The sequence below is a fragment of the Haliotis cracherodii genome, unplaced genomic scaffold (assembly GCF_022045235.1).
Source record: "Haliotis cracherodii isolate W230 unplaced genomic scaffold, xgHalCrac1.p SCAF_14, whole genome shotgun sequence".
Lineage (NCBI taxonomy): Eukaryota > Metazoa > Mollusca > Gastropoda > Lepetellida > Haliotidae > Haliotis > Haliotis cracherodii.
In genome coordinates, this window is record NW_027266269.1 from 35,357,754 (window position 1) to 35,385,061 (window position 27,308).

The 27,308-nt window shown below is 45.6% G+C and overlaps 1 protein-coding gene across 1 annotated transcript in view; it reads left to right on the plus strand.

The window, feature by feature from the left end:
• LOC139461215 (cytoplasmic aconitate hydratase-like) overlaps nucleotides 1-26,213 on the plus strand; it is a 49,418-nt gene extending 23,205 nt beyond the window's left edge. Inside the window, exons 7-23 of the mRNA XM_071242822.1 lie at nucleotides 862-1,045; nucleotides 2,422-2,561; nucleotides 3,924-4,095; nucleotides 5,700-5,800; nucleotides 7,165-7,293; nucleotides 8,071-8,218; nucleotides 10,624-10,759; nucleotides 11,975-12,059; nucleotides 12,420-12,576; nucleotides 13,083-13,147; nucleotides 13,683-13,742; nucleotides 15,569-15,673; nucleotides 16,450-16,595; nucleotides 18,304-18,451; nucleotides 21,098-21,220; nucleotides 22,542-22,727; nucleotides 24,354-26,213. Of these exons, the coding sequence (XP_071098923.1) occupies nucleotides 862-1,045; nucleotides 2,422-2,561; nucleotides 3,924-4,095; nucleotides 5,700-5,800; nucleotides 7,165-7,293; nucleotides 8,071-8,218; nucleotides 10,624-10,759; nucleotides 11,975-12,059; nucleotides 12,420-12,576; nucleotides 13,083-13,147; nucleotides 13,683-13,742; nucleotides 15,569-15,673; nucleotides 16,450-16,595; nucleotides 18,304-18,451; nucleotides 21,098-21,220; nucleotides 22,542-22,727; nucleotides 24,354-24,464 (2,196 nt within the window). The 3' untranslated portion in view covers nucleotides 24,465-26,213. The remainder of the gene's footprint in view (nucleotides 1-861; nucleotides 1,046-2,421; nucleotides 2,562-3,923; nucleotides 4,096-5,699; nucleotides 5,801-7,164; nucleotides 7,294-8,070; nucleotides 8,219-10,623; nucleotides 10,760-11,974; nucleotides 12,060-12,419; nucleotides 12,577-13,082; nucleotides 13,148-13,682; nucleotides 13,743-15,568; nucleotides 15,674-16,449; nucleotides 16,596-18,303; nucleotides 18,452-21,097; nucleotides 21,221-22,541; nucleotides 22,728-24,353) is intronic.
• The last annotated feature ends 1,095 nt before the right edge of the window (nucleotides 26,214-27,308 follow it).

The following is a 27,308-nucleotide window of genomic DNA, read 5'->3' on the forward strand; positions in this document are numbered from 1 at the left end:
CACATTGTCTCCTCGCTGTCACTCACTCACTCACAACTGACTAACACTACACTCATTTGCTCTCACATTGTCTCCTCGCTGTCACTCACTCACTCACACACTCACTCACTCACTCACCACATCCACCCATCTCGCACTCATTCGCTATCTCGCTACTCACTCACTCACTCACCACATCCACCCATCTCGCACTCATTCGCTATCTCGCTACTCACTCACTCACTCACTCACCCACCACACCCACCCATCTCGAACTCTCTCGCTATTCACTCACTCACTCACTCACTCACTCACCCACCACATCCACCCATCTCGCACTCATTCGCTATCATCTCGCTACTCACTCACTCACTCACTCACCACATCCACCCATCTCGCACTCATTCGCTATCTCGCTACTCACTCACTCACTCACTCACCACATCCACCCATCACGCACTCATTCGCTATCTCGCTACTCACTCACTCACTCACTCACCCACCACATCCACCCATCTCGCACTCATTCGCTATCTCGCTACTCACTCACTCACTCACTCACTCACTCACCACATCCACCCATCTCGCACTTATTCGCAATCTCGCTACTCACTCACTCACTCACTCACCACATCCACCCATCTCGCACTCATTCGCTATCTCGCTACTCACTCACTCACTCACTCACCACATCCACCCATCTCGCACTCATTCGCTATCTCGCTACTCACTCACTCACTCACTCACTCACCACATCCACCCATCTCGCACTCATTCGCTATCTCGCTACTCACTCACTCACTCACTCACTCACCCACCACACCCACCCATCTCGAACTCTCTCGCTATTCACTCACTCACTCACTTTCTCCCTGACTGCAGTGGGGTGCCAAGGCGCTGAAGAACATGTTGATTGTGCCCCCCGGCTCGGGCATCGTGCATCAGGTCAACCTGGAGTACTTGGCACGAGTGGTGTTCAATCCAGACGGAGTTCTCTACCCGGATAGTGTTGTTGGCACAGACTCGCACACGACCATGATCAATGGCCTGGGAGTAGTTGGATGGGGTGAGACACCTTTTTCTTAAAGTTTAGGGGCGGTCGGGTAGCCTTGTGGTTAAAGCGTTCGCTCGTCACCCCGAAGACCTGGGTTCGATTCCCAACATGGGTATAATGTGTGAAGCCCATTTCTGGTGTACCCTGCCCTGATATTGCTGGAAGATTGAGTTAAACCGTGTAAAAGTTGCAATGAGTAAAATACAGAAAGTCAAATTAGTGAGTATGGTTTTACGCCGCTTTTAGCAATATTCCAGCAATATCACGGCGGGGGACACCCAGAAATGGGCTTCACACATTGTACCCATTTCGGGAATCGAACCCGGGTCTTCGGCGTGACGAGCCAACGCTTTAACCACTAGGCTACCCGACCGCTCCAAAGTCAAATTAGAGATCATCTGACCTTGATTGAATGCTGCATCCTTTTGCCAAGGCTCAGGACGTGCACCTGTCCATTATTGAGGAGATACTGCAGAATTAATTATAGTTGTTTTACCCATGAAGATGCGGGTTAGAATAGGTCTTCGGCAACCCATGCTTGTCGTAGGGGGCGAGTGTGCTTGTCGTAAGGGGCGAGGGAGTCTTTTATAAGAGGCGACTAATGGGATTGGGTGGTCAGGCCCGCTGACTTGTCATCGTATCCCATTTGCGTGGATCGATGGTCGTGATATCAATCACTGGATTGTCTGGTCAAGATTCAATTACTTACAGACTGCCGTCATATAGCTGGAATATTGCTGTGTGCGGCATTAAACAACAGACAAACCCATCATAGTTGTTGATCATTACCCAGCTTTTTAACACGCAGGGATTTATTTACACCTACTTAGAGGCTGATATTCAGCCCCAAGTCTGAAGTTACCAGGTACGGTCGGGTAGCTTCGTGGTTAAAGTGTTCCCTCGTCACGCCGAAGACCCGGGTTCGATTCCCGACATGGGAACAATGTGTTAAGCCCACTTCTGGTGCCCCCACCACCCTTTGCAAAAGTGACTTGCATTCAACTAAAAACAGCACCAATAAACAAGAAGAGGTTTCAAGTTTGTTTTAAATATTTGCATTGAATGAAATATCAAAATACCCCTGTATGTTAGAAAATAAGGATTAAAATACCCCTGTATGTTAGAAAATAAGGACCTTTTAGTTTTAAAATTTATCTTTGATTGAAATATAAAAATACCCCTGAATATAAGAAACTAAAGACTTTAAGAAACACAATTATGCGTTTTCCCAACTTTGTCTGCCAAGGCTGCTTGATTTGGATTCCTAGATAAATTCTGGACATAGAATTATGTCATTTATTTAAGATGTTTTGAAACATGGCAACATCAATAATTTAACAAATCCCAAACTTAACTTGGTGTTTATAGATCCAGTGTTGTCTGTGTAGGTGTCGGCGGTATTGAGGCTGAAGCTGTGATGCTGGGCCAGTCGATCAGCATGGTGCTGCCACAAGTTGTGGGATACAAACTTACTGGCTCTCTCAACCCTCTAGTCACCTCTACGGATGTCGTTCTCACCATCACCAAGGTAGGTAACTCTGTGTAGACCACTCCCTCAACCCTCTAGTCACCTCTACCGATGTCGTTCTCACCATCACCAAGGTAGGTAACTCTGTGTAGACCACTCCCTCAACCCTCTAGTCACCTCTACCGATGTCGTTCTCACCATCACCAAGGTAGGTAACTCTGTGTAGACCACTCCCTCAACCCTTTAGTCACCTCTACCGATGTCGTTCTCACCATCACCAAGGTAAGTAACTCTGTGTAGACCACTCCCTCACCTCTACCGATGTCGTTCTCACCATCACCAAGGTAAGTAACTCTGTGTAGACCACTCCCTCAACCCTCTAGTCACCTCTACCGATGTCGTTCTCACCATCACCAAGGTAGGTAACTCTGTGTAGACCACTCCCTCACCTCTACCGATGTCGTTCTCACCATCACCAAGGTAAGTAACTCTGTGTAGACCACTCCCTCAACCCTCTAGTCACCTCTACCAATGTCGTTCTCACCATCACCAAGGTAGGTAACTCTGTGTAGACCACTCCCTCACCTCTACCGATGTCGTTCTCACCATCACCAAGGTAGGTAACTCTGTGTAGACCACTCCCTCAACCCTCTAGTCACCTCTACCGATGTCGTTCTCACCATCACCAAGGTAGGTAACTCTGTGTAGACCACTCCCTCAACCCTCTAGTCACCTCTACCGATGTCGTTCTCACCATCACCAAGGTAGGTAACTCTGTGTAGACCACTCCCTCAACCCTCTAGTCACCTCTACCGATGTTGTTCTCACCATCACCAAGGTAGGTAACTCTGTGTAGACCACTCCCTCAACCCTCTAGTCACCTCTACCGATGTCGTTCTCACCATCACCAAGGTAGGTAACTCTGTGTAGACCACTCCCTCAACCCTCTAGTCACCTCTACCGATGTCGTTCTCACCATCACCAAGGTAGGTAACTCTGTGTAGACCACTCCCTCAACCCTCCAGTCACCTCTACCGATGTCTTTCTCACCATCACCAAGGTAGGTAACTCTGTGTAGACCACCCCCTTAACCCTCTAGTCACCTCTACCGATGTCGTTCTCACCATCACCAAGGTAGGTAACTCTGTGTAGACCACTCCCTCAACCCTCTAGTCACCTCTACCGATGTTGTTCTCACCATCACCAAGGTAAGTAACTCTGTGTAGACCACTCCCTCAACCCTCTAGTCACCTCTACCGATGTTGTTCTCACCATCACCAAGGTAAGTAACTCTGTGTAGACCACTCCCTCAACCCTTCAGTATTCTCTACGGACACTTAACATGCCAAGCAATCGGAAAATGTTTTTAAGGAAAAGAAAATGTCATAGTCTTGTTCTCATTTCATGTTTCCTACTTTTCAGCATTTACGTCAAATAGGGGTTGTAGGAAAGTTTGTGGAATTCTTTGGCCCGGGAGTGACTGATCTGTCCATCGCTGACCGAGCAACCATCTCCAACATGTGCCCCGAGTACGGAGCCACTGTGGGCTACTTCCCAGTGGATGAGATGAGCATTGTGTATCTCCGACAGACAGGTGGGGTTAGACTTACACCAAGCTCTGAATTAGAGAATCTCACCCGAGTGTCTTTTGATATCAAATATATCAACACGAGTTGATAAAAGTGGAAAGATTCCGAGGCTTGCCGAGGATTTTTGCCACTTTTATCAACAAGTGTTGATATATTTGATATCAAAAGAAACTCGGGTGAGATTTTATTTATCATCCAACATCATTCTTCCAACTTTTTCAATTTGTAGACAGTAATTAGCAGTGTCTTCAGTGTAAAAAGTACTGCTAACAGCCTCAGTAGCAGAGCCATTAGTGATGTCATTTGATTGTGACGTCATGGTAACCAGTGATGTCACAATGGTCTGCAAAGCATTGTGATGTAATTTCTTTGCAGCGATATCTACAGTGTAGATATCGCTTGATCAGATCCAAGCGATATCTCCTGTGGGAGCCAGTTTTGGATGATAAATGAACATATCATTACGGAAAAAAGTTGTTGAATTATCTTAATAAAAATATACTGGAAAGGAGCCCAGAGACTCTCTTCATTTTCAGAAGTAATGTAGACTTGCCAAACATCAATGAACATTATTGCCTTGCATGGGCTGTATTTGATATATTTGTATCAGGGTCTGTAAGAGAGACTAAGGTCGGGTTTGTACTAGATGTTATCACAACTGCAGCCTGTGCCAAATAATTTTGGCTTTTATCATCATTTTCAGCATATTTTAGTGTTATCACATTGACTATGTTGATCCGGGTTAGAATTGATCTTCAGCAGCTTATGGTTGCCGTAAGAGGCAACAATGCTTGTCGTAAGAGGCGACTAACGGGATCTGACTTGGTTGATGCATGTCATCGTATCCTCGATGCTCATGATGTCAGTCACTGGATTGTCTGGTCCAGGCTCGATTATTTACAGACCGCTGTATTATATAGCTGTAATATTGCTGAGTGCGGCGTTAAACATCAAACAAACATACAAAACATATCAGAATTTACTAAATTTGCTTACTAAATCGCAGTCTGTGTCTGTTGAGTAAGTTTAACATAGAAAGGTGATCACATTTGAAAATTATAGACTTGGTTTTCAGAGACTTAATGTATTTCTGTTCGATTGATATTTAACATGTCATTACTGTTACCATGGTTACTACATGTATTATCTGCCGGATAAAGATGAGTTGACAGGAATATTACAAATCTGAATAAAGTTTTTTTGAAACTTGAACACAAACCTGGATTTATGACAAATATGGTGTAGTGATCGCAGCGTAATGCTGTGTTGGTGCACTTGCTTCAGGGACACAGTTACATATTGGACCCGTGATGATTCAGGGGTAGAATAGGTCTTCAGCAACCCATGCTTGCCGTAAAGGGTGACCAAGCTTGTCGTAAGTGGCGACTAACTGGATCGGGTGGTCAGGCTTGTGGACTTGGTTGATCCATGTCATCGTATCCCAATTGCGTGGATCGATGCTCATGATGTCAATCACTGGATTGTCGGTCAAGACTCGATTATTTACAGACCGCCGTCATAAAGCTGGAATATTGCTGAGTGTGGCGTTAAACAACAATCCAACCAACCAACCAGCCAACAGTTACATATTGTCGTGTTTATTTTTCAGGGAGAGCAGAAGAGAAGCTGAATTTCATTGAGAAATATATGAAGGTGAACAAGATGTTCCGTGACTTCAGCGATGCCTCTCAGGACCCAGTCTTCTCACAGGTAGATCGTACACGCTTATCTTGCTGTCCCGTGATTCAAGGCCCCTTCTCACTCTCCATGATTCAAGGCCCCGTCCCACTCTCCATGATTCAAGGCCCTGTCCCACTCTCCATGATTCAAGGCCCCATCTCACTCTCCATGATTCAAGGCCCTGTCTCACTCTCCATGATTCAAGGCCCCATCCCACTCTCCATGATTCAAGGCCCCATCTCACTCTCCATGATTCAAGGCCCTGTCCCACTCTCCATGATTCAAGGCCCCGTCCCACTCTCCATGATTCAAGGCCCTGTCCCACTGTCCATGATACAAGGCCCCATCTCACTCTCCATGATTTAAGGCCCCATCTCACTCTCCATGATACAAGGCCCCATCTCACTCTCCATGATTCAAGGCCCCATCTCACTCTCCATGATTCAAGGCCCCGTCCCACTCTCCATGATTCAAGTCCATATCTCACTGACCATGATTCAAGGCCCTGTCCCACTGTCCATGATACAAGGCCCCATCCCACTCTCCATGATTCAAGTCCATATCTCACTGTCCATGAGTCAAGGCCCTGTCCCACTGTCCATGATTCAAGGCCCCGTTTCACTCTCCATGATTCAAGGCCTCGGCCCACTCTCCATGATTCAAGGCCCCATCCCTCTCTCCATGATTCAAGGCCCCTTCCCACTTTCCATGATTCAGAGCCCCATCCCACTCTCCATGATTCAAGGCCCCATCTCTCTCTCTCCATGATTCAAGGCCCCATCCCACTCTCCATGATTCAAGGCCCAATCTCACTCTCCATGATTTAAGGCCCTGTCTCTCTCTCCATGATTCAAGGCCCCATCTCACTCTCCTTGATTCAAGGCCCCATCTCACTCTCCATGATTCAAGGCCCCATCTCACTCTCCATGATTCAAGGTCCCGTCCCTCTCTCCATGATTCAAGGCCCCATCCTACTCTCCATGATTCAAGGCCCCATCTCACTCTCCATGATTCAAGGCCCCATCTCACTCTCCATGATTCAAGGCCCCATCTCTCTCTCTCCATGATTCAAGGCCCCATCTCACTCTCCATGATTCAAGGCCCCATCTCACTCTCGATGATTCAAGGCCCCATCTCTCTCCATGATTCAAGGCCCCGTCCCACTCTCCATGATTCAAGGCCACGTCCCACTCTCCATGATTCAAGGCCCTGTCCCACTCTCCATGATTCAAGGCCCCATCCCACTCTCCATGATTCAAGGCCCCATCTCAGGTTTCATGATTCAAGTCCTCCATACACATATTGCAGGATGAGGCCTGCTCCCAATCTCCATTGATTTACTCTAGAATTCTGTGCCAGAACTACAGAATCTGAAGTCTAGTGTATTTTTTCAGATTGTTGAACTTGATCTTGCCAGTGTAGTGCCATGCTGCTCAGGGCCTAAACGTCCGCATGACCGTGTGTCTGTCTCCGACATGAAGTCCGACTTCTTCAGCTGTCTGTCCACCAAGGTCGGCTTCAAGGTCAGTAACCTTGGGCCAAAAGTGTTGCCCTTGTAGGGGTGTAATAATTGACTGACCTATTGGTATATTGCAATAGTCCATGACCTGATGGCGTAGGGTGCAATAATTGACTGACCTATCGGTATATTGCAGATGTCCATGACCTGATGGCGTTGGGGTGCACTTATTGACTGACCTATTGGTATATTGCAATTGTCCATGACCTGATGGCGTTGGGGTGCACTTATTGACTGACCTATTGGTATATTGCAATTGTCCATGACCTGATGGGGTAGGGGTGCACTAATTGACAGACCTATTGGTATATTGCAATTGTCCATGACCTGATGGCGTTGGGGTGTAATGATTGACTGACCTATTGGTATATTGCAATTGTCCATGACCTGATGGGGTAGGGGTGCAATAATTGACTGACCTATTGGAATATTGCAACTGTCCATGACCTGATGGCGTTGGGGTGCAATAATTGACAGACCTAATTGTATATTGCAATTGTCCATGACCTGATGGCGTAGGGGTGTAATAATTGACTGACCGGTTTGTATATTGCAGATTGGTCTCTGAGAAGGCCTCTATAAATCTCTGTTATCGAGGTCTCTGTGTTATGTGGACGGTCGGGTAGCCTAGTGGTTAAAGCGTTCGGGTTCGATTCCCAACATGAGTACAATGTGTGAAGCCCATTTCTGGTGTCCACTGCCGTGATATTGCTGGCCTATTGCTAAAAGTGGTGTAAAACCAAACTCACTCGCTCACTCACTCTGTGTTATGTCATTGTAGGGTTTCGGCCTCCCCGAGGACAAGCTGTCAACAACAGTGCCTGTCGTTTACGACAACCAGGAGTACACCATAAGCCATGGCTCTGTCGTCATCGCTGCCATCACCAGCTGCACCAACACCAGCAACCCCTCCGTCATGCTAGGAGCAGGTGGGTACAACGGCATGATGATGACCCAGGGAACATGTGGCCACAATGATGCCCTGGGGTACACGTGGCCTGATGATGACCCAGGGAACATGTGGCCACAATGATGCCCTGGGGTACACGCGGCCTGATGATGACCCAGGGAACATGTGGCCACAATGATGCCCTGGGGTACACGTGGCCTGATGATGACCCAGGGAACATGTGGCCACAATGATGCCCTGGGGTACACACGGCCTGATGATGACCCAGGGAACATGTGGCCACAATGATGCCCTGGGGTACACGTGGCCTGATGATGACCCAGGGAACATGTGGCCACAATGATGCCCTGGGGTACATGCAGCATGATGATGACCCAGGGAACATGTGGCCACGATGATGCCCTGGGGTACACGAGGCCTGATGATGACCCTGGGAACATGTGGCTACAATGATGCCCTGGGGTACATGCAGCATGATGATGACCCAGGGAACATGTGGCTACAATGATGCCCTGGGGTACATGCAGCATGATGATGACCCAGGGAACTTGTGGCTACAATGATGCCCTGGGGTACACGCAGCCTGATGATGACCCAGGGAACATGTGGCCACAATGATGCCCTGGGGTACACGCAGCCTGATGATGACCCAGGGAACATGTGGCCACAATGATGCCCTGGGGTACACGCAGCCTGATGATGACCCAGGGAACATGTGGCCACAATGATGCCCTGGGGTACACGCGGCCTGATGATGACCCAGGGAACATGTGGCCACAATGATGCCCTGGCGAACACGCGGCCTGATGATGACCCAGGGAACATGTGGCCACAATGATGCCCTGGGGTACACGCGGCCTGATGATGACCCAGGGAACATGTGGCCACAATGATGCCCTGGGGTACACTCAGCCTGATGATGACCCAGGGAACATGTGGCCACAATGATGCCCTGGGGTACACGCAGCCTGATGATGACCCAGGGAACATGTGGCCACAGTGATGCCCTGGGGTACACGCGGCCTGATGATGACCCAGGGAACATGTGGCCACAATGATGCCCTGGCGAACACGCGGCCTGATGATGACCCAGGGAACATGTGGCCACAATGATGCCCTGGGGTACACGCAGCCTGATGATGACCCAGGGAACATGTGGCCACAATGATGCCCTGGCGAACACGCGGCCTGATGATGACCCAGGGAACATGTGGGCACAATGATGCCCTGGGGTACCGCAGCATGATGATGACCCAGGGAACATGTGGGCACAATGATGCCCTGGGGTACATGCAGCATGATGATGACCCAGGGAACATGTGGCCACAATGATGCCCTGGGGTACACGCGGCCTGATGATGACCCCAGGGTACGCGCAGCACGAGGATGCCCGGGCTACACGAGGCACCATGATGCCCTTGGGTACACGTGGGCACCCATACAATGAGTTTATATGGTTTTTTTCTCAATCACAAAGCCGACCTGTGAAGATTCCGGTTAGAATAGGTCTTCAGCAACCCATGTTGCCGTAAAAGGTGACTATGCTTGTCATAAAAGGCGACTAACGGGATCGGCTGGTCAGACTCGTTGACTTGGTTGATGCATGTCATCGATCCCATTTGCCTGGATCGATGCTCATGATATTAATCACTGGATTGTCTGGTCCAGACTCGATTATTTACAGACCGCCATCATATAGCTGGAATATTGCTGAGTGTGGCGTTAAACAACAAACAAAACTCAATCGCAAAGCCATTATCGTGAGCACTTACTCAGAAACTTTAATGATGTGATGTAAAGTTATTGCTCAGATGACCTATTGTGACCACTTGGTGATGAATGATTATGACATCATAAACTGTTCTGAACAGTGAAGTAAAGTGGCATTTTATTGCCTCTTGTCACCATTTGGGGGCGGTGGGGTAGTCTAGTCGTCACGCGGAAGACCCGTCTACGATGGGTATAATGTTTTGAAGCCCATTTCCCCCGCCGTGATATTGCTCAAATATTGCTAAAAGCGGCGTAAGACCATACTCACTCGCTCACAAATCACAAATTGTCTTTTAGAATCGCAGAAATCCACTTTTGGAAATATCCAGGCTTTATTCTGTCACTAAATAAGCCATTCTGCATGCATAAAAATTGTAAATGGTTCCGGATATTTACATTGCAAGTCCAGCAGGATACAAAAAAGTTTGGCTGTTTGAATTAAATAAACCTAATTATCTGACATCAGTGAAATTCCTGGAAATCAATGCAGTGGACCCACAAATTCATGTCAATCTTTGGAGTTTTGGACTCGAAAATGGCGAGGTAAAGTCCTGAATATCTGAAAGTTCTTACACTCCATCTTACAACCCTGAAAATTATGTGGCTTAATTTCTTGTTAAAAACTGTACTTTACACATGCTTCGGCTGTTGCAGGTCTCCTGGCCAAGAAGGCCGTGGAAGCAGGTCTATCAGTGAAGCCCTACATCAAGACTAGTCTCTCCCCAGGGAGCGGAGTCGTCACTTACTATCTCCGCGAGAGTGGAGTCACGCCCTATCTGGAGAAACTAGGGTAAGGCCAGTCATGAAGGGTGGAAAAATGTGTTTTATCAGTCATGGTTTTCATGGGCAGTGTTTTCATGGCCTTCTTGGGCATGGTTTTCATGGCCTTCTGGACCATGGTTTTCATGGCCTTCTTGGGCATGGTTGGCCTAGTTGTCTGAAGAACATGGACGTGCAGGGACACGGGTGGCCCAGTCGTCTAAGGCACCACGATTCGCTGTGCAGAGTTGCGTCCCTTGGGCACGCCAGGAACCTGTGATTGTGGGTTCGAATCGCGACTGTGCTTGTCGTAAGAGGCGACTAACGGGATTAGGTGGTCAGGCTCACTGACTTGGTTCATGCATGTCATTGATCCCGATTGCGTAGATCAATGCTTTTGATATCACTGGAATGTCTGGTCCAGACTTGATTATTTACAGACCGCTGTCATCTAGGTGGAATTTTGCGTTCAACAACATGGAAACAACAAACTTGTGCATTGCAGTGGTATTTTTAACCACTTAATCAAGTAAAGGTAGAGGGAGGGTACCCAGGAAGTACTCAGGTCAATGTTGATCATTCCCCAACAGAGTGGATCGTTGCTCACAATGTGAATCATTGGATTGTCTGGTCCAGATTCGATTATTTACAGGCTGTTGTCAAAGAGTTGTAATATTGCTGAGTGTGGCGTTAAACAGCAAACAAACTTACAGCCATCTGCTGTACAAATAAACAAACATCATTGATACACTGCACTGTGGCCGTATGGATTCACAGGTGATAGAGATCTTTTATTGCTGAGTGTGGCGTTAAACAGCAAACAAACTTACAGCCATCTGCTGTACAAATAAACAAACATCATTGATACACTGCACTGTGGCCGTATGGATTCATAGGTGAGATCAAAGAGATCTTTTATCAACCTGTGTGATACCGATCAGGGCCCTGTTCCACAAAGCGATCTTAGTGCTAAGACTGCCGTAAGTCTATGTTAAAGTACGGGAGTTACGATCATCTTAGCGCTACGATCGCTTTGTGGAACAGGGCCCAGGTCATGACATTTAAATCTTGTTAATGAGTTGAGCATTTTGAGTTAAAAATATTAATTATGATCTCAAATATTGACATGAAAAGAGCAATTTTCACTTCATGGTATCAGATCTGTTATGATTTTTGAATGGGAAGGACGCTTTGGGTGTGGATTCTTTCTTTTTTTATTTGTGCTTTTTTCGGTTATTTTTCACAGGTTCAGTATTGTAGGGTATGGCTGTATGACGTGTATCGGGAACAGTGGGCCGCTCCCTGACTCTGTAGCAGAGGGGATAGAGAAGGTAACGACACAACTGTTTGATTTTTGATTTACAGAATGGGAATAAAAAGGCTAAAAGCAATATTCAGAATATGAAATATTTAATTTTTTTTCGACTGCTTTCTGTCACAGCATTTGTATCCCAATAGATCGATGCTCGTGATGTAATCACTAGAATGAATGGTCCCTACTCGATTATTTACAGACGGCTGTCACATTGCTGGAATACTTCCGCGTTCGGTGATAAATAACAAACAAAGACATGCTATATATTTTGGGTTTTATTTGTTTATTTTTTAATCATTTGAGTACAGGGTTATGCCATTTAATGTACTTGTTTATTGGAACTGTGGACTGTAAGTCTGTGATGACCTTCCCTCAGGGTGAACTGGTGACCTGCGGGGTTCTGTCTGGCAACCGGAACTTCGAAGGGCGTATACATCCACTCACCAGAGCCAACTACCTGGCTTCTCCCCCACTGGTGATTGCCTACGCCCTGGCGGGAACTGTGTGTATAGACTTCGAGACACAGCCACTCGGTAGGACTCTATTCTTCTATGCTTCTGTCGCATGTTTGTATGTATTATTTATTTACTGATTCCTGGTTCAACAACAAATTATATAAATTGTAAAATTATAATTTAAAATGGCCGAATTTGTGTTAATAATAATTGTTATTAACACACAAACACAACAGGGAGGGAGAGGGAGAGATGGGGGAGGGAGAAAGGTGGAGAGAGTGGGAAAGAGGAGGGAGAGAGACAGGGGGGGGAGAAAGGTGGAGAGAGAGTGGGAAGGAGAGAGAGAGAGAGAGAGAGGAGGGAGAGAGAGAGCGGGAGGGAGAAAGGTGGAGAGAGAGTGGGAAAGAGGAGGGAGAAGAGGGAGAGAGAGAGAAAGGGGACAGAGTTGGAGAGGGAGGGGGGGGGGGGGGGTAGTGGGAGAGGAAAAGAGAGAGAGAGGGTGCCACAGAGTACAATATATCAGATATGCTATTAGGAAGTCTTCTGTATTTTGATGTTGAGACATGTTGTGATGTTTGTTCCAGGCACAACCCCAGAAGGCAAGGAGGTCTACCTGCGTGACATCTGGCCCACCAGACAAGAAATCCAGGTGAACTAGGAGCACATAGGCTTCAAAAGAAAAGAATTGGTTCTCAGGCAATGACTTTTGAAAATATTGTGTGGGTGGGTGGGCGGTTGGTGTGGAACTCAGTGGCTGTTCGTTATATTCAAGTTATATGTTTCAGTATTTGTCATTTGTGTTGAAAGAAGAAATAAATACTATATTCATTTCTATTACATTTATCCCTGCTACCCATGCATGACGTGGGTGATCAACCTTGTTGACTTGATAGATTGTGTTATCGTACCCCAACATCATGGGAGGCTGCTCATGATATTGATCACTGTTATCTTGTCCAGACTTGATTAGTTACAGACTGCTGGAATCTAGTTGGAATATTGCTGAGTGTGGCTTTAAACAAACAAACAAACAAACAACCATGCAGTTATCAGAACATTATGTCTTGTATTTCTAAGGTCAACCTGAAGATGTTTCATGTAAATTTTGTTCCTTGTCCTGCATGTTGTTAAAGTGTTTGCCATCTTCAACCAGTCCTTGAAGAAATAACATTTTCTATCCACAGGAAATTGAAAAAGAAAACGTGGTACCAGCCATGTTCCAAGATGTATACTCTAGAATATCTGTAAGTACTAACCGTATTCGACGTAATAAGCGCCCATGGCGATATTTGCTGATATATTGGCCAGTGAACAATCCCAATAAGCACTCCTTCCGATTGATCAATGTACACAAGACTTATTTATTCGCGTATAATACGCACTCGTGTGTTATATGCATTCTTAATTATGGGCAAATAAATTCTGGAAAAATTTATCTGTCGCATATAAACATTTCAGTGTGTCAGCATAAACCATGAAATTAATCTTTCAACTCTCTCTTTCCACCAAAATAGCATTCTAATAAGAGCCCCCTATTTCTAATTTTGAGAGCGCCCTCGGCGCTTATTACGTCGAATACGGTACTTAAGGTCATGGAGCATGTGTTTCCCCATTGCCCTTCCTGTTGGGCTACGTGGCCCAGTCGCCTGAGGTGCCACGATTCGCTGTGCAGAGTTGTGTCCCTTGGGCACGCCAGAAACCTATGATTGTTGGTTTAAATCCCGGTTCGCCCCGATTATGTTTCTAGGTCTGTCAGCACCATACCCGTGCTCGTGGGTTTCTCCGAAGTGGTAAACGTCTGAGACCTGCATCACTTCGGGCTTTCCTCCCACATTGAGCTGACACGACGTGAAATAAATGGAATAATGTTAAAAGCGGCGTTAAATCCAACTCACTCACTCACTCAGTCACTCCTGTTGGGCTACACGGCTAGAGTAGGTGACGTGACACGTGCTGTCGTATCGCATCACTACAAAGCATTTCACCGCAGACCTATCACTGACTCACTAGGGTGGTTGGGTAGCCTTGTGGTTAAAGTGTGTGCTCGTCATGCTGAGGACAAGGGTTTGATTCCCGACATGGGTACAGTGTGTCAAGACCAACTTTGGTGTCCCCGCTGTGATATTGCTGGAATATTGCTAAAAGGGGTGTCAAACCGTACTCACTCACTAGTCTAGCGGATACAGTGTTTGCCTGGAGAGTGGAAGGTTGGTGGTTCGATCCCTGGCCGTTTCATATGTATGATGGTATTTATTGTTACCCAGCCTGATGCTCGGCAGTAAGGGAATTTAACAAGGACTGGTAGACTCAGAGTCAGTATACTGTGTCTGAGTGGGGTATCCATGTTAAACTGCGGCACGGTGTCACAGTGAGCTAGCATTATTAAACTGGTATACGTCCGGACTAGTACAAGCAGCCAGAGAGAATAGTGCGCACCCATGTATAATGTACACCCCCCTCTAGCGGATTCAGTATTTTGGAAATAAAAATTTTAATGTCAAGAGCAGAAAAAAAATACACCATAGATCTACCACTTCAGTGAATTCTGGTAAACGAATGAGTGATGAGAAACTTGGTCAGTACAAATTCGAAATTTGAGATAAAAAATCTCCAGACATGTTTATTTACCGTTTAAATTGTATTTTTTGTTCTGCTAGGCATTGTTTTACATCCAGGGATTAAGGTTACCTTGTGTATTTTCTCTCACAGACATGCACACACACTCTTACATGCACACAGACACACGCACTCACACAGACAAGCACACACATACACACAAAACTTTTGCTTGTCAGCATTAAACCATATTCATTCACTCACGTGAATATAAGCGCAGTAATGTTGAATGCAAGGTTAAACCCCATTTCACCTGCCCTTAATATTCTATTGGGGCGGTCGGGCAGCCTAGTGGTTAAAGCGTTCGCTCGTCACGCCGAAGACCCGGGTTCGATTCCCGACATGGGTACAATGTGTGAAGCCCATTTCTGGTGTCCCCCGCCGTGATATTGCTGGAATATTGCTAAAAGCGGCGTAAAACCATACTCACTCACTCACTAATGTTCTATTGTAGAAGGGAAACACAAGGTGGAACTCGCTGGAGGCTCCGGAGACCATGCTCTTCCCATGGGAAGACAGTTCCACCTACATCAAGTCACCGCCATTCTTTGACGGCATGGTGAGTTGTACCGAGCTGAGACACACTCGACTGTGCCGAGGGAGATCTACTTCACTGCCTTTCCATGATGCCAACAAACTATGCTGGTCATAAGAGGCTGTGACCAAATGAATCAGGTGGTCAGGGTTTGAGAGGGCGGTCGGGTAGCCTAGTGGTTAAAGCATTTGCTCGTCACGCCAAAGACCCGGGTTCGACTCCCAACATGGGTACAATGTGTGAAGCCCATTTCTGGCGTACCCAGCTGTGATATTGCTGGAATATTGCTAAAAGCGGCGTAAGACCATACTCACACTCAGGGTTTGAGACTTTGTTGATTGTGCGTCATTGTACACTGGCGGGGTGTCGTTTGTTTACAGGTGGCCATCAATTGGCTGAAATATTGCTGAGTGCAGTGTTAAATCTGTATCATGTGTAAGTTGGTCCATATAATACCTGACCAAGCTGACAAAGCATGATAAACCCCAGCCCACTCACAACATCCATGGCATTGCCCCTTGTCATGCTATATTTCCGTCCTCTAGTCAAGTTTTGATCCATGGTAAGCTCTGTTTTATGAGGGGCGGTCTGGTAGCCTAGTGGTTAAAGCGTTTGCTCGTCACGTCGAAGACCCAGGATCGAATCCCGACATGGGTACAATGTGTGAAGCCCATTGGTGTTCCCCGCCGTGATATTGCTGGAATATTGCTAAAAGCGGCGTAAAACCAAACTTACTCACTCACTCACTGTTATATGAAATGTCACTGTTTGCTGTTTGTTGAGGTGGTATTTTGTTACAGACGAGGGAGCTGCCAACCACCCTGCCCGAAGTTACTGACGCCCATGTGCTGCTGAACCTGGGGGACTCGGTGACGACAGATCACATCTCCCCTGCTGGGAGCATCGCCAGGAACAGCAGTGCTGCCAGATACCTCTCCAGCAGAGGGTAAGCACTGCCTCATGGCCCAGTCGTCTGTGACACTGCATTGTAGCCCAGTCGTCGGTGAAGTTTTTGTGGCCCAGTTGTCGGTGACACTGCCTTGTGGCACAGTTGTCGGTGACACTGCCTTGTGGCACAGTTGTCGGTGACACTGCCTTGTAGCCCAGTTGTCGGTGACACTGCCTTGTAGCCCAGTTGTCGGTGACACTGCCTTGTGGCCCATTCGTCGATGACACTGCCATGTGGCCGAGTTGTCGGTGACACTGCATTGTAGCCCAGTCGTCTGTGAAGTTTTTGTGGCCCAGTTGTTGGTGACACTGCCTTGTGGCCCAGTTGTCGGTGACACTGCCTTGTGGCCCAGTCGTCTGTGACACTGCCTTGTGGCCCAGTTGTCGATGACACTGCCTTGTGGCCCAGTTGTCGATGACACTGCCTTGTGGCCCAGTTGTCGGTGACACTGCCTTGTGGCCCAGTCGTCGATGACATTGCCTTGTGGCCCAGTTGTCGGTGACACTGCCTTGTGGCCCAGTCGTCGATGACACTGCCTTGTGGCCCAGTCCTCGATGACACTGCCTTGTAGCCCAGTTGTCGGTGACGCTGCCTTGTGGCCCAGTCGTCAGTAACACTGCCTTGTGGCCCAGTTGTCGGTGACACTGCCTTGTGGCCCAGTCGTCAATGACACTGCCTTGTGGCCCAGTCGTAGGTGACACTGCCTTGTGGCCCAGTCTTCGGGGACAGTTCCTAGTGGCCTGGTCATCAATGACATGTCCCGGTGATGATGATTCTGGATTAGTCAGCACCATGTCTGTGCTTCTAGCGTGTAATATGTATGATGTACTTGGCATCTTGACTCACGAAAAATAACATTGAATGCTCTGTTGAACCCAACCCAACTCACTCACTCAATTTTAGACCCATGAAGATCTGGGGTAGAATAGGTCTTCAGCAACCCATGCTTGCGGTAAAATGCGACTATGCTTGTCGTAAGAGACGACTTAAGGGATCGGGTGGTCAGGCTCGCTGACTTGGTTGATGCATGTCATCGTATCCCAATTGTGTGGATCGATGCTCATGATGTCAATCACTGGATAGTCTGGTCCAGACTCGATTATTTACAGACCGCCATCATATAGGTGAAACAAACCAACAACCAACCAACACTCACTTTTAAAATAAGGGGCACGGGTGCTCCAGTTGTCAAAGGTGCTTTGGTTCACTGTGCAGAGTTGTGTCTCTTGGGCACGCCAGAAACCTATGATTGTGGGTTCGAATCCCGGTTTGCTCTGATTATGTTTCTAGGTTTGTCAGCGCTATACCCGTGCTCATGGGTTTCACCGAAGTGGTAAACGTCTGAAACCTGCATCACCTTGGGCTTTCTTCCCAGTTTAAGCTGACACACTGTGATATAACTGGAATACTGTTAATCCCAACTCACTCACTCACACTCTTGAAATTATTGTTGATGCAGTTATTAATCTTTTAGCCCTTGATTTACACAAAACAATGCCACTTTTAAACAAAGCATTACCATTAAAAAGTAATGAACTGTAATGTCAGTCACTGGTTTGTCTGGTCCAGACTACATTATGTACAGGCTGCCTTGCTTGAATAGTGTTACTTGCAGCATTGAAAACCTGCAAGCAAATTGAATAAATATGCTGCAAAAATTCAATGTTAATCCCAGTTTAAACTATGTATGTGTGTTTGGTTCCAGCCTGGTGCCACGTCAGTTCAACTCCTATGGCTCTCGACGAGGGCATGACTCAGTTATGGCACGTGGAACATTTGCCAACATCCGATTGGTCAACAAGTTTGTTAGCAAGCCAGGTCCCAGGACTGTCCATATACCTAGTGGAGAGGAGGTAATATATACAGGGGTGATGCAGTGAGGGGGTAATATATACAGGGGTGATGCAGTGAGGGGGTAATATATACAGGGGTGATGCAATGAGGGGGTAATATATACAGGGGTGATGCAGTGAGGGGTAATATATACAGGGGTGATGCAGTGAGGAGGTAATATATACAGGGGTGATACAGTGAGGGGGTAATATATACAGGGGTGATACAGTGAGGGGGTAATATATACAGGGGTGATACAGTGAGGAGGTAATATATACAGGGGTGATACAGTGAGGGGGTAATATATACAGGGGTGATACAGTGAGGGGGTAATATATACAGGAGTGATGCAGTGAGGAGGTAATATATACAGGGGTGATGCAGTGAGGGGGTAATATATACAGGGGTGATGCAGTGAGGGGGTAATATATACAGGGGTGATGCAGTGAGGGGGTAATATATACAGGGGTGATGCAGTGAGGGGTAATATATACAGGGGTGATGCAGTGATACAGTGAGGGGGTAATATATACAGGGGTGATACAGTGAGGGGGTAATATATACAGGGGTGATACAGTGAGGGGGTAATATATACAGAAGTGATACAGTGAGGGGGTAATATATACAGAGGTGATGCAGTGATACAGTGAGGGGGTAATATATACAGGGGTGATGCAGTGATACAGTGAGGGGGTAATATATACAGGGGTGATACAGTGAGGGGGTAATATATACAGAGGTGATACAGTGAGGGGGTAATATATACAGGGGTGATGCAGTGATACAGTGAGGGGGTAATATATACAGAGGTGATACAGTGAGGGGGTAATATATACAGAGGTGATACAGTGAGGGGGTAATATATACAGGGGTGATACAGTGAGGAGGTAATATATGCTGGGGGTGATGCAGTGATACAGTGAGGGGGTAATATATACAGGGGTGATATAGTGAGGAGGTAATATATACAGGGGTGATGCAGTGATACAGTGAGGGGGTAATATATACAGGGGTGATGCAGTGAGGAGGTAATATATACAGGGGTGATACAGTGAGGGGGTAATATATACAGGGAGGTAATGTATACAGGAGTGATGAAGTGAGGTTGTATTATACACAGGGGTCATGCAGTGGAAGGTGATATATACAGGGGTGATGCAGTGAGGGAGTAATATATACTGGGGTGATGTAGTGAGGGAGTAATATATACGGGGGTGATACAGTGAGGGAGTAATATATACGGGGGTGATACAGTGAGGCTGTTATATATACAAGGGTGATACATTGATACAGTGAGGGGGTAATATATACAGGGGTGATGCAGTGAGGGAGTAATATAAACAGGGGTGATACAGTGAGGGTGTTATATATACAAGGGTGATACAGTGATACAGTGAGGGGGTAATATATACAGGGGTGATGCAGTGAGGGAGTAATATATACTGGGGTGATGCAGTGAGGGAGTAATATATACTGGGGTGATGCAGTGAGGGGGTAATATATACTGGGGTGATGCAGTGAGGGGGTAATATATACGGGGTGATACAGTGAGGGTGTTATATATACAATGGTGATACAGTGATGCAGTGAGGGGATAATATATACTGGGGTGATGCAGTGAGGGGGTAATATATACGGGGTGATACAGTGAGGGTGTTATATATACAATGGTGATGCAGTGAGGGGATAATATATACTGGGGTGATGCAGTGAGGGGGTAATATATACGGGGTGATACAGTGAGGGTGTTATATATACAATGGTGATGCAGTGAGGGGATAATATATACCGGGGTGATACAGTGATGCAGTGAGGGGGTAATATATACAGGGGTGATGCAGTGAGGGGGTAATATATACGGGGTGATACAGTGAGGGTGTTATATATACAATGGTGATGCAGTGAGGGGATAATATATACCGGGGTGATACAGTGATGCAGTGAGGGGGTAATATATACAGGGGTGATAAAGTGAGGGGGTAATATATACAGGGGTGATACAGTGAGGGGGTAATATATACAGGGGTGATGCAGTGATACAGTGAGGGGGTAATATATACAGGGGTGATGCAGTGAGGGGATAATATATACCGGGGTGATACAGTGATGCAGTGAGGGGGTAATATATACAGGGGTGATGCAGTGAGGGGGTAATATATACAGGGGTGATGCAGTGAGGGGGTAATATATACGGGGTGATACAGTGAGGGTGTTATATATACAATGGTGATACAGTGATGCAGTGAGGGGGTAATATATACAGGGGAGAGGGGGTAATATATACAGGAGTGATGCAGTGAGGGTGTAATATATACAGGGGTGATGCAGTGAGGGGGTAATATATACAGGGGTGATGCAGTGATACAGTGTGGGGGTAATATACACAGGGGTGATACAGTGAGGGGGTAATATATACAGGGGTGATGCAGTGAGGGGGTAATATATACAGGAGTGATGCAGTGAGGGGGTAATATATACAGGGGTGATGCAGTGATACAGTGTGGGGGTAATATACACAGGGGTGATACAGTGAGGGGGTAATATATACAGGGGTGATGCAGTGAGGGGGTAATATATACAGGGGTGATGCAGTGAGGGGGTAATTTAGCAGGAAATACGTACTAACTGGTGCAACTGGCTGTGATTGCTACGGTATTTTGTTGTAGATGGATGTGTTTGATGCAGCAGAGAGATACCGCAAGGACAACAAGACTCTGGTTATTCTGGCCGGCAAGGATTATGGGTCCGGGTCCTCACGAGACTGGGCAGCAAAGGGTCCATTCATGCTTGTGAGTCCATCATTAGTTTACACACTTTATTCAAAAATTGTCACGCCGAAGACCCTGGTTCGATTCCCGACATGGGTACAATATGTGAAGCCCATGTCTGGTGTCCCCCGCCGTGATATTGCTGGAATATGGCTAAAAGCTGAGTAAAACAATACTCACTCACTCACTTATTAAAGAATTCCTAATTCATGTTATTATAGTCATAACTAATGTTATGGTTATGTTGCGGAGACGTGTGTTCATTGATAACTGTACCAGTAACAAGGAAGTCTTAAATACTTAGTTTTAGATTACTTCATTGAATACAATGTTGAACATACCTCTGAAATTTGGAAAATAATAACGATGAAAATATTCAGAAATTTTCTTCAAAATTTGCCAGCCATGGACCCTCAGTTTGGAATCCTAGATAAATCCTGAACAAGATTTAGTTGATACCTGCTGGGAGCGCCATGGCTCGGCCGTCTAAGGCACTGAAGGTCACTGAGCAGAGTAGCCTCCCTTAGGAGTGCCAGAAACCTGTGATCATGGGTTCGGACCCCCCTTATGTTTCTGGGCTTGTCAGCACCATACCAGTACTTACGGGTTCCACCAAAGTGAAAAATCAATTTAGACCTGCATCTCTGCAGGCTTTCCTCCCACATCAAGCTGACAGACTGTGATATGACTGCAATACTGTTCAAAGTAGAAATGGTAGAAACTGACATTTTTAGGCCACTGGGCATTGTAATGATAACATATAGCAAAACCCTTAAAAATGGCAAATGTCTTCTGGTCCTTATGATACCTTAACTACAGTTTGGCAAGGACTACAGGACTAGTGCCAATTTCTAATGCTGAGCTTAGCCAAACTAACAATTTCCCCAATATGGTGAACATCCACCACCTGGATCCCCCCATCACTTGTGAATATACAGATTATATTTCATCGACAGTATCATTTCTCGTAAAACAAGTGCCATGGTCTATCAGCCATCTAGTCAATATGAGGCAACAGTAGGGTTGATATAAAGTTCATGCACAGAGTAGGGCTCTTTTGACTTCCGACCCATGCTCCCTGTACAGGGCGACTATGCTTGTTGTAACAGGATCGGTCGGTCAGGCTTGCTGACTTGGTTGATGCATGTTATCGTATCCCAATTGCATGGATCGATGCTCATGATGTCAATCACTGGATTGTCTGGTCCAGACTCGATTATTTACAGACCGCCTTCACATAGCTGGAATATTGCTGAGTGCGGCATTAAACAACATTTGACTTCCATGAGCTATATGTCAATGTATTAACCGGCCCTACTGACTCTGTTATTCCTTTCCTCAGGGTGTACGAGCTGTGATAGCGGAAAGTTACGAGCGTATTCACCGCAGCAACCTGGTGGGGATGGGTCTGATCCCCCTACAGTACCTGGACGGACAGAACGCCAACACTCTCAAGCTCAGCGGGAAGGAGACCTTCAGCATAACCCTCCCTGATGACATTCAACCTGGCCAGGTCATCGAGGTCAAGGTCAGTTGTCATTTTTCTTCCAATTTTAAGGGGGCGGTCAGGTAACCTAGTTGTTAAAGTGTTTGCTCGTCACGCCGAGCCCTGAGTTTGATTGCCCACATGAGTGCAATGTGTGAATACCATTTCTGGTGTCCCCTGCTGTGATATTGCTAAAAGCAGCATTTAAACCAAACTCACTCACTCACTCAACGTGACGTTTGGAAACAGGTGCTAGTACCTTTATCAACCATGTGGAGACCCGTTACGCAACTGTCTTCAATGACTAAATACACAGAAAACAGAAAAAAAGTTCAAATCCAATTTGGGGCGGTGGTTAAAACGTTTGCTTGCCACGCCGAAGGCCCGGGTTTGATTCCCCACATGGGTACAGTGTGTGAAGCCCATTTCTGATGTCCCCTGCCATGATATTGCTGAACATTCAACAGAAGTTCAAATCCAATTTGGGGCGGTGGGATTGCCTAGATGTTAAAGCGTTTGCTCGCCATGCCGAAGGCCCGGGTTCGATTCCCCACATGGCTACAGTGTGTGAAACCACTTTCTGATGTCCCCCGCCATGAAATTTCTGGAACATTCCACAGAAGTTCAAATCCAATTTGGGGCAGTGGGATAGCCTAGTGGTTAAAGCGTTTGCTCGCCACGCCGAAGGCCTGGGTTCGATTCCCCACATGGGTACAATGTGTGAAGCCCATCTCTGATGTCCCCCGCCATGATATTGCTGGGTTGTTGTAAAATTCACTCACTTAAATCCAGGGGGGTGCGGATGGCCCAGTCGTCTAAGGCACCGCGATTCACTGTGCAGAGTTGCGTTCCTTGGGCACTCCAGAAACCTATGATTGTGGGTTCGAATCCTGGTTTGCCCCGATTTTGTTTCTAGGTTTGTCAGCACCATACCCATGCTTGTGGGTTTCACTGAAGAGGTAAACGTCGGAGACCTGCATCACTTGGGGCTTTCCTCCCACATTAAGCTGACACGCAGTGATATAACTGGAATACTGTTAAAAGCTGCCTTAAACCCAGTCAACTCACTCACTCACTCACTCGCTCAAATCCAAGTTTCAAAACAACTGCCTTGTCAGCCATAGTCAGTGTTACAATGTATGGGTTACACTTGTATTAGTGCTATGATTGCTTTATGGAATGGGCCTTGACTGTTCACAGCAAATGAATACTTGATCAACACTGAACCATTGCTACAACTGGTTTTATGATAACTGTATTCAATGTAATAAGTGCCTGGGGCGCTCTCAAAATTAGGAAAAAGGGGGCTCTTATTAGAAAATAATTTTGGTGAGGAAAAAAAACCAGTTGAAAGATAGTTTATGCTGACAGCCTGAAATGATACAAAACAAAAGTATGTGCATATCATACACGACGGATATATTTTCCAGAAATTAATTGCTCATAATTAAGGGGGCATATAATACACGAGTGTGTATTATACATGAATAAATAAGTCTTGTGAACATTGATCAATTGGAAGGGGTGCTAACTGGGAGTGTTCACTAGCCAATATATCAGCAAACATCGCCGTGGGCGCTTATCATGCTTATTACGTCAAATACGGTACTTGTCTTTCTATTTGTGTCACGTGATATTTGTAGATGACATATTTTCAATCTTCTACAGCTTGGTGACAGTCGATCATTCCAAGCAAAGGCTCGCTTCGACACCGAAGTGGAGTTGATGTACTTCCGCAACGGCGGTATCCTTAACTACATGATCCGGCGCATGCTGTAGACGAGGTCGCAGTCGGATGTCACCAACATCGGTCCTCGTGGCGAGAACCAGATTCCCATCTCAATGTATTACTCTTAAACACTGCACAGCCCATAGCAACTTAGGCATTGTAGGCTTGCTGAATATTCTCACACATGTATAAATGGATGGACTCCGATTACCAAATGTACTGGCCAAATGTGTGACCGGAATCTTCTGTTTTTGAAGTCTACTGCTCTACTTTTGATAGGGATAATCAGATATGTCATGCTATTTAACTGTAAATTTTACATTATGAGGATCAGTTTGTGTATAATGGACAGATGCAAAATGTCTCTATCAGAAGTGGAGTAGTATGTTTTTTATCGAACTTTGTTTGGGTAGTCCACTTTCTCTCAGTCTGAGTTAAGGGTCAAGCTGTAATTTCAGCATGTTCAAGGGCCCACTATCTTATATTCAAAGGGGCATTCTTTTTTTTTTAAAAACAAATTCCAGTTAACGAAAAAATGAAAAGATGACCTTTTTTGATAAAATGTACTGCTGATGAATTATCTGAATAACCTGAATTATCAACTATGTTGGATGACAATATGAGTTTAGTCACTGGTTGATAATATCCCAGGTTTGGAAACTGAAATAACTGATCCACAAACTGAAAAAAAAAAATAGCTTGAAAATCTCAGGTTTGGCTGTGTAAGACTGAAAGGTAGACAAGCAGATTTTAACACTTGAGAATACTACTTAATATCTTCATACTAGACTCTTTCAACTGTTCACATAAACTTCCAATAACCTATGGTGTGTTTGGACTGGTAATACTGCGGAGAGTTCTCTAGGGGAGATAACTTGGTAGAAAACAGTGAATCCCACTAGAAACAGGATGCATGTTGAAATCAAATGTATCACTTTCTAAACCAGTCAAATTATATGGCACTGCCCTTAGTCACATGCAATGAAATCCTATCCTGTGTTACAGTGTATACCGTGTTACCATGGTTACATACTTGTTATGTTGTGGATGAGATTGTTTCTTTGTTGAAAGATGGTATTTGGTGTACAACTGTATATGTTTGTATGACTTACTTTTTTAGTTTTAAACCGATGTTTTACTTTTTTGAGAAATAATTGAGACGATTACTATCCAGATTTTGTTGTTGATTAGTAAAGGATTTATGACTGACTTAAAATTAATAATTATATTTTTCAGAAGCCAGTAGCGATAAAAAGGTTCACTTGGATATTGTCTGTATTTTATATCCATTTACTGCTATAAGGAATAAAGTAGAGAATAAATGTTGATGCTATATGTTACGAATCAGTTCATTCGATGAAGTTATTTCTCACATCTGATCATGTAAAATGGGTCGCAATTGAAATGAGTCTGTGGTGTAGCCTTCATGATAAAAATTGTCGCTTTATGCTGAACGTCAGAGCTCAATTTCGTACTCTGATTTAATGTTCCTGAAAGTGTTGGAGAACCATCCTCACAGTCCGCCATTATAAGATATATGAAGTCACATGAAATCATGAAGAAAGTATTTTCCTAGGTTGTATGAATGGTTTCTGTACTGCACCCAATCATTACATATTTGCTCTGCATATTCCTGATAAAACCTTGCTTGTGTATATGGGTGGATGCCGATGTCCGCGTGACTGTCATTTGACTGATAGAATCATTGTATTTAGTTGTATGGAAACATGTATATGACGGGAGGGTGTTGTCAAACTGCCAGTGGATTTTCATGTATGGCAATAAAAGTAGAATTGTGATACAGGTCCTTGTTTTGTGTTTTATTTGTTATCTACATTACTGCATCCTCAAAGTGACTTTCGGGCAGCCTATACCATATGCTTTAGGTAAAGGCCATGGGTTCCCTGCTTGTAGTGAGTGGCTGGGACAGCGGATAGCCTAGTGGTTAAAGCGGACACTCATCAAAGCTTTTTGTTGTTGTTGTTTAATTCTCTTAGCAATATTCCTGCAGCATGACTGTGGTCTGTAGATAATCGTGTCTGGACCAGTCAAATGATTGACATCATGAACATCGATCCACGCAATTGTGATTGAAGATGTGCATCAACCAAGTCGGCAACCTGACCACCCGATCCCGTTAGTCGCCCATCACGACAAACATAGTCGCCTTTTACGGCAAGCATGGGTTGCTGAAGCCCTATTCTACACTGGATCTTCATCAGACAAAGGCCTGGGTTCGTTTCCCAATAGCGATACAATTTGTGAAGACCATTTCCGCTGTCCCAGTCAGAGCGTTGCTTACCAGACCATACCCGTGAAGATCCGGGTTAGAATAGGTCTTCAGCAACCCATACTTGCCGTAAAAGGCGACTATGCTTGTCGTAAAAGGCGACTGACGGGATCGGGTGGTCAGGCTCGCTGACTTGGTTGATACATGCGTGGATCGATGCTCATGATGTCAATCACTGGATTGTCTGGTCCAGACTCGATTCTTTTACAGACCGCTGTCATATAGCTGAGTGCAGCGTTAAACAGCAAACCAACAACAACTTACCAGATCAGGACAGTAACAGTGGGAATGTGTTTTCTAATCATGCAACTTTAACATGGGAACATTCCATTAGTTTCTTTTGTTCAGTTTTCGAAACTCGAATCAACAAGTTTGTGTTGACTAGTTTTCTAGTTTTTTTCAAACTCTGATGCTTACTCAAATATGAAGATTTATATCTATCTAGCATGTCGTAATTACACTATTTATACAGTTTGTTTTAACTCAGAAATATTCCAACTATGTGGCCGCCAGCCGTGTAATATTCCCGCGAATAACTGTGAAATTGCTGATGCAGTTAAACAAGGTTCTTTCACTGGCTCACTCACTCTGTAGATGCTGGAGC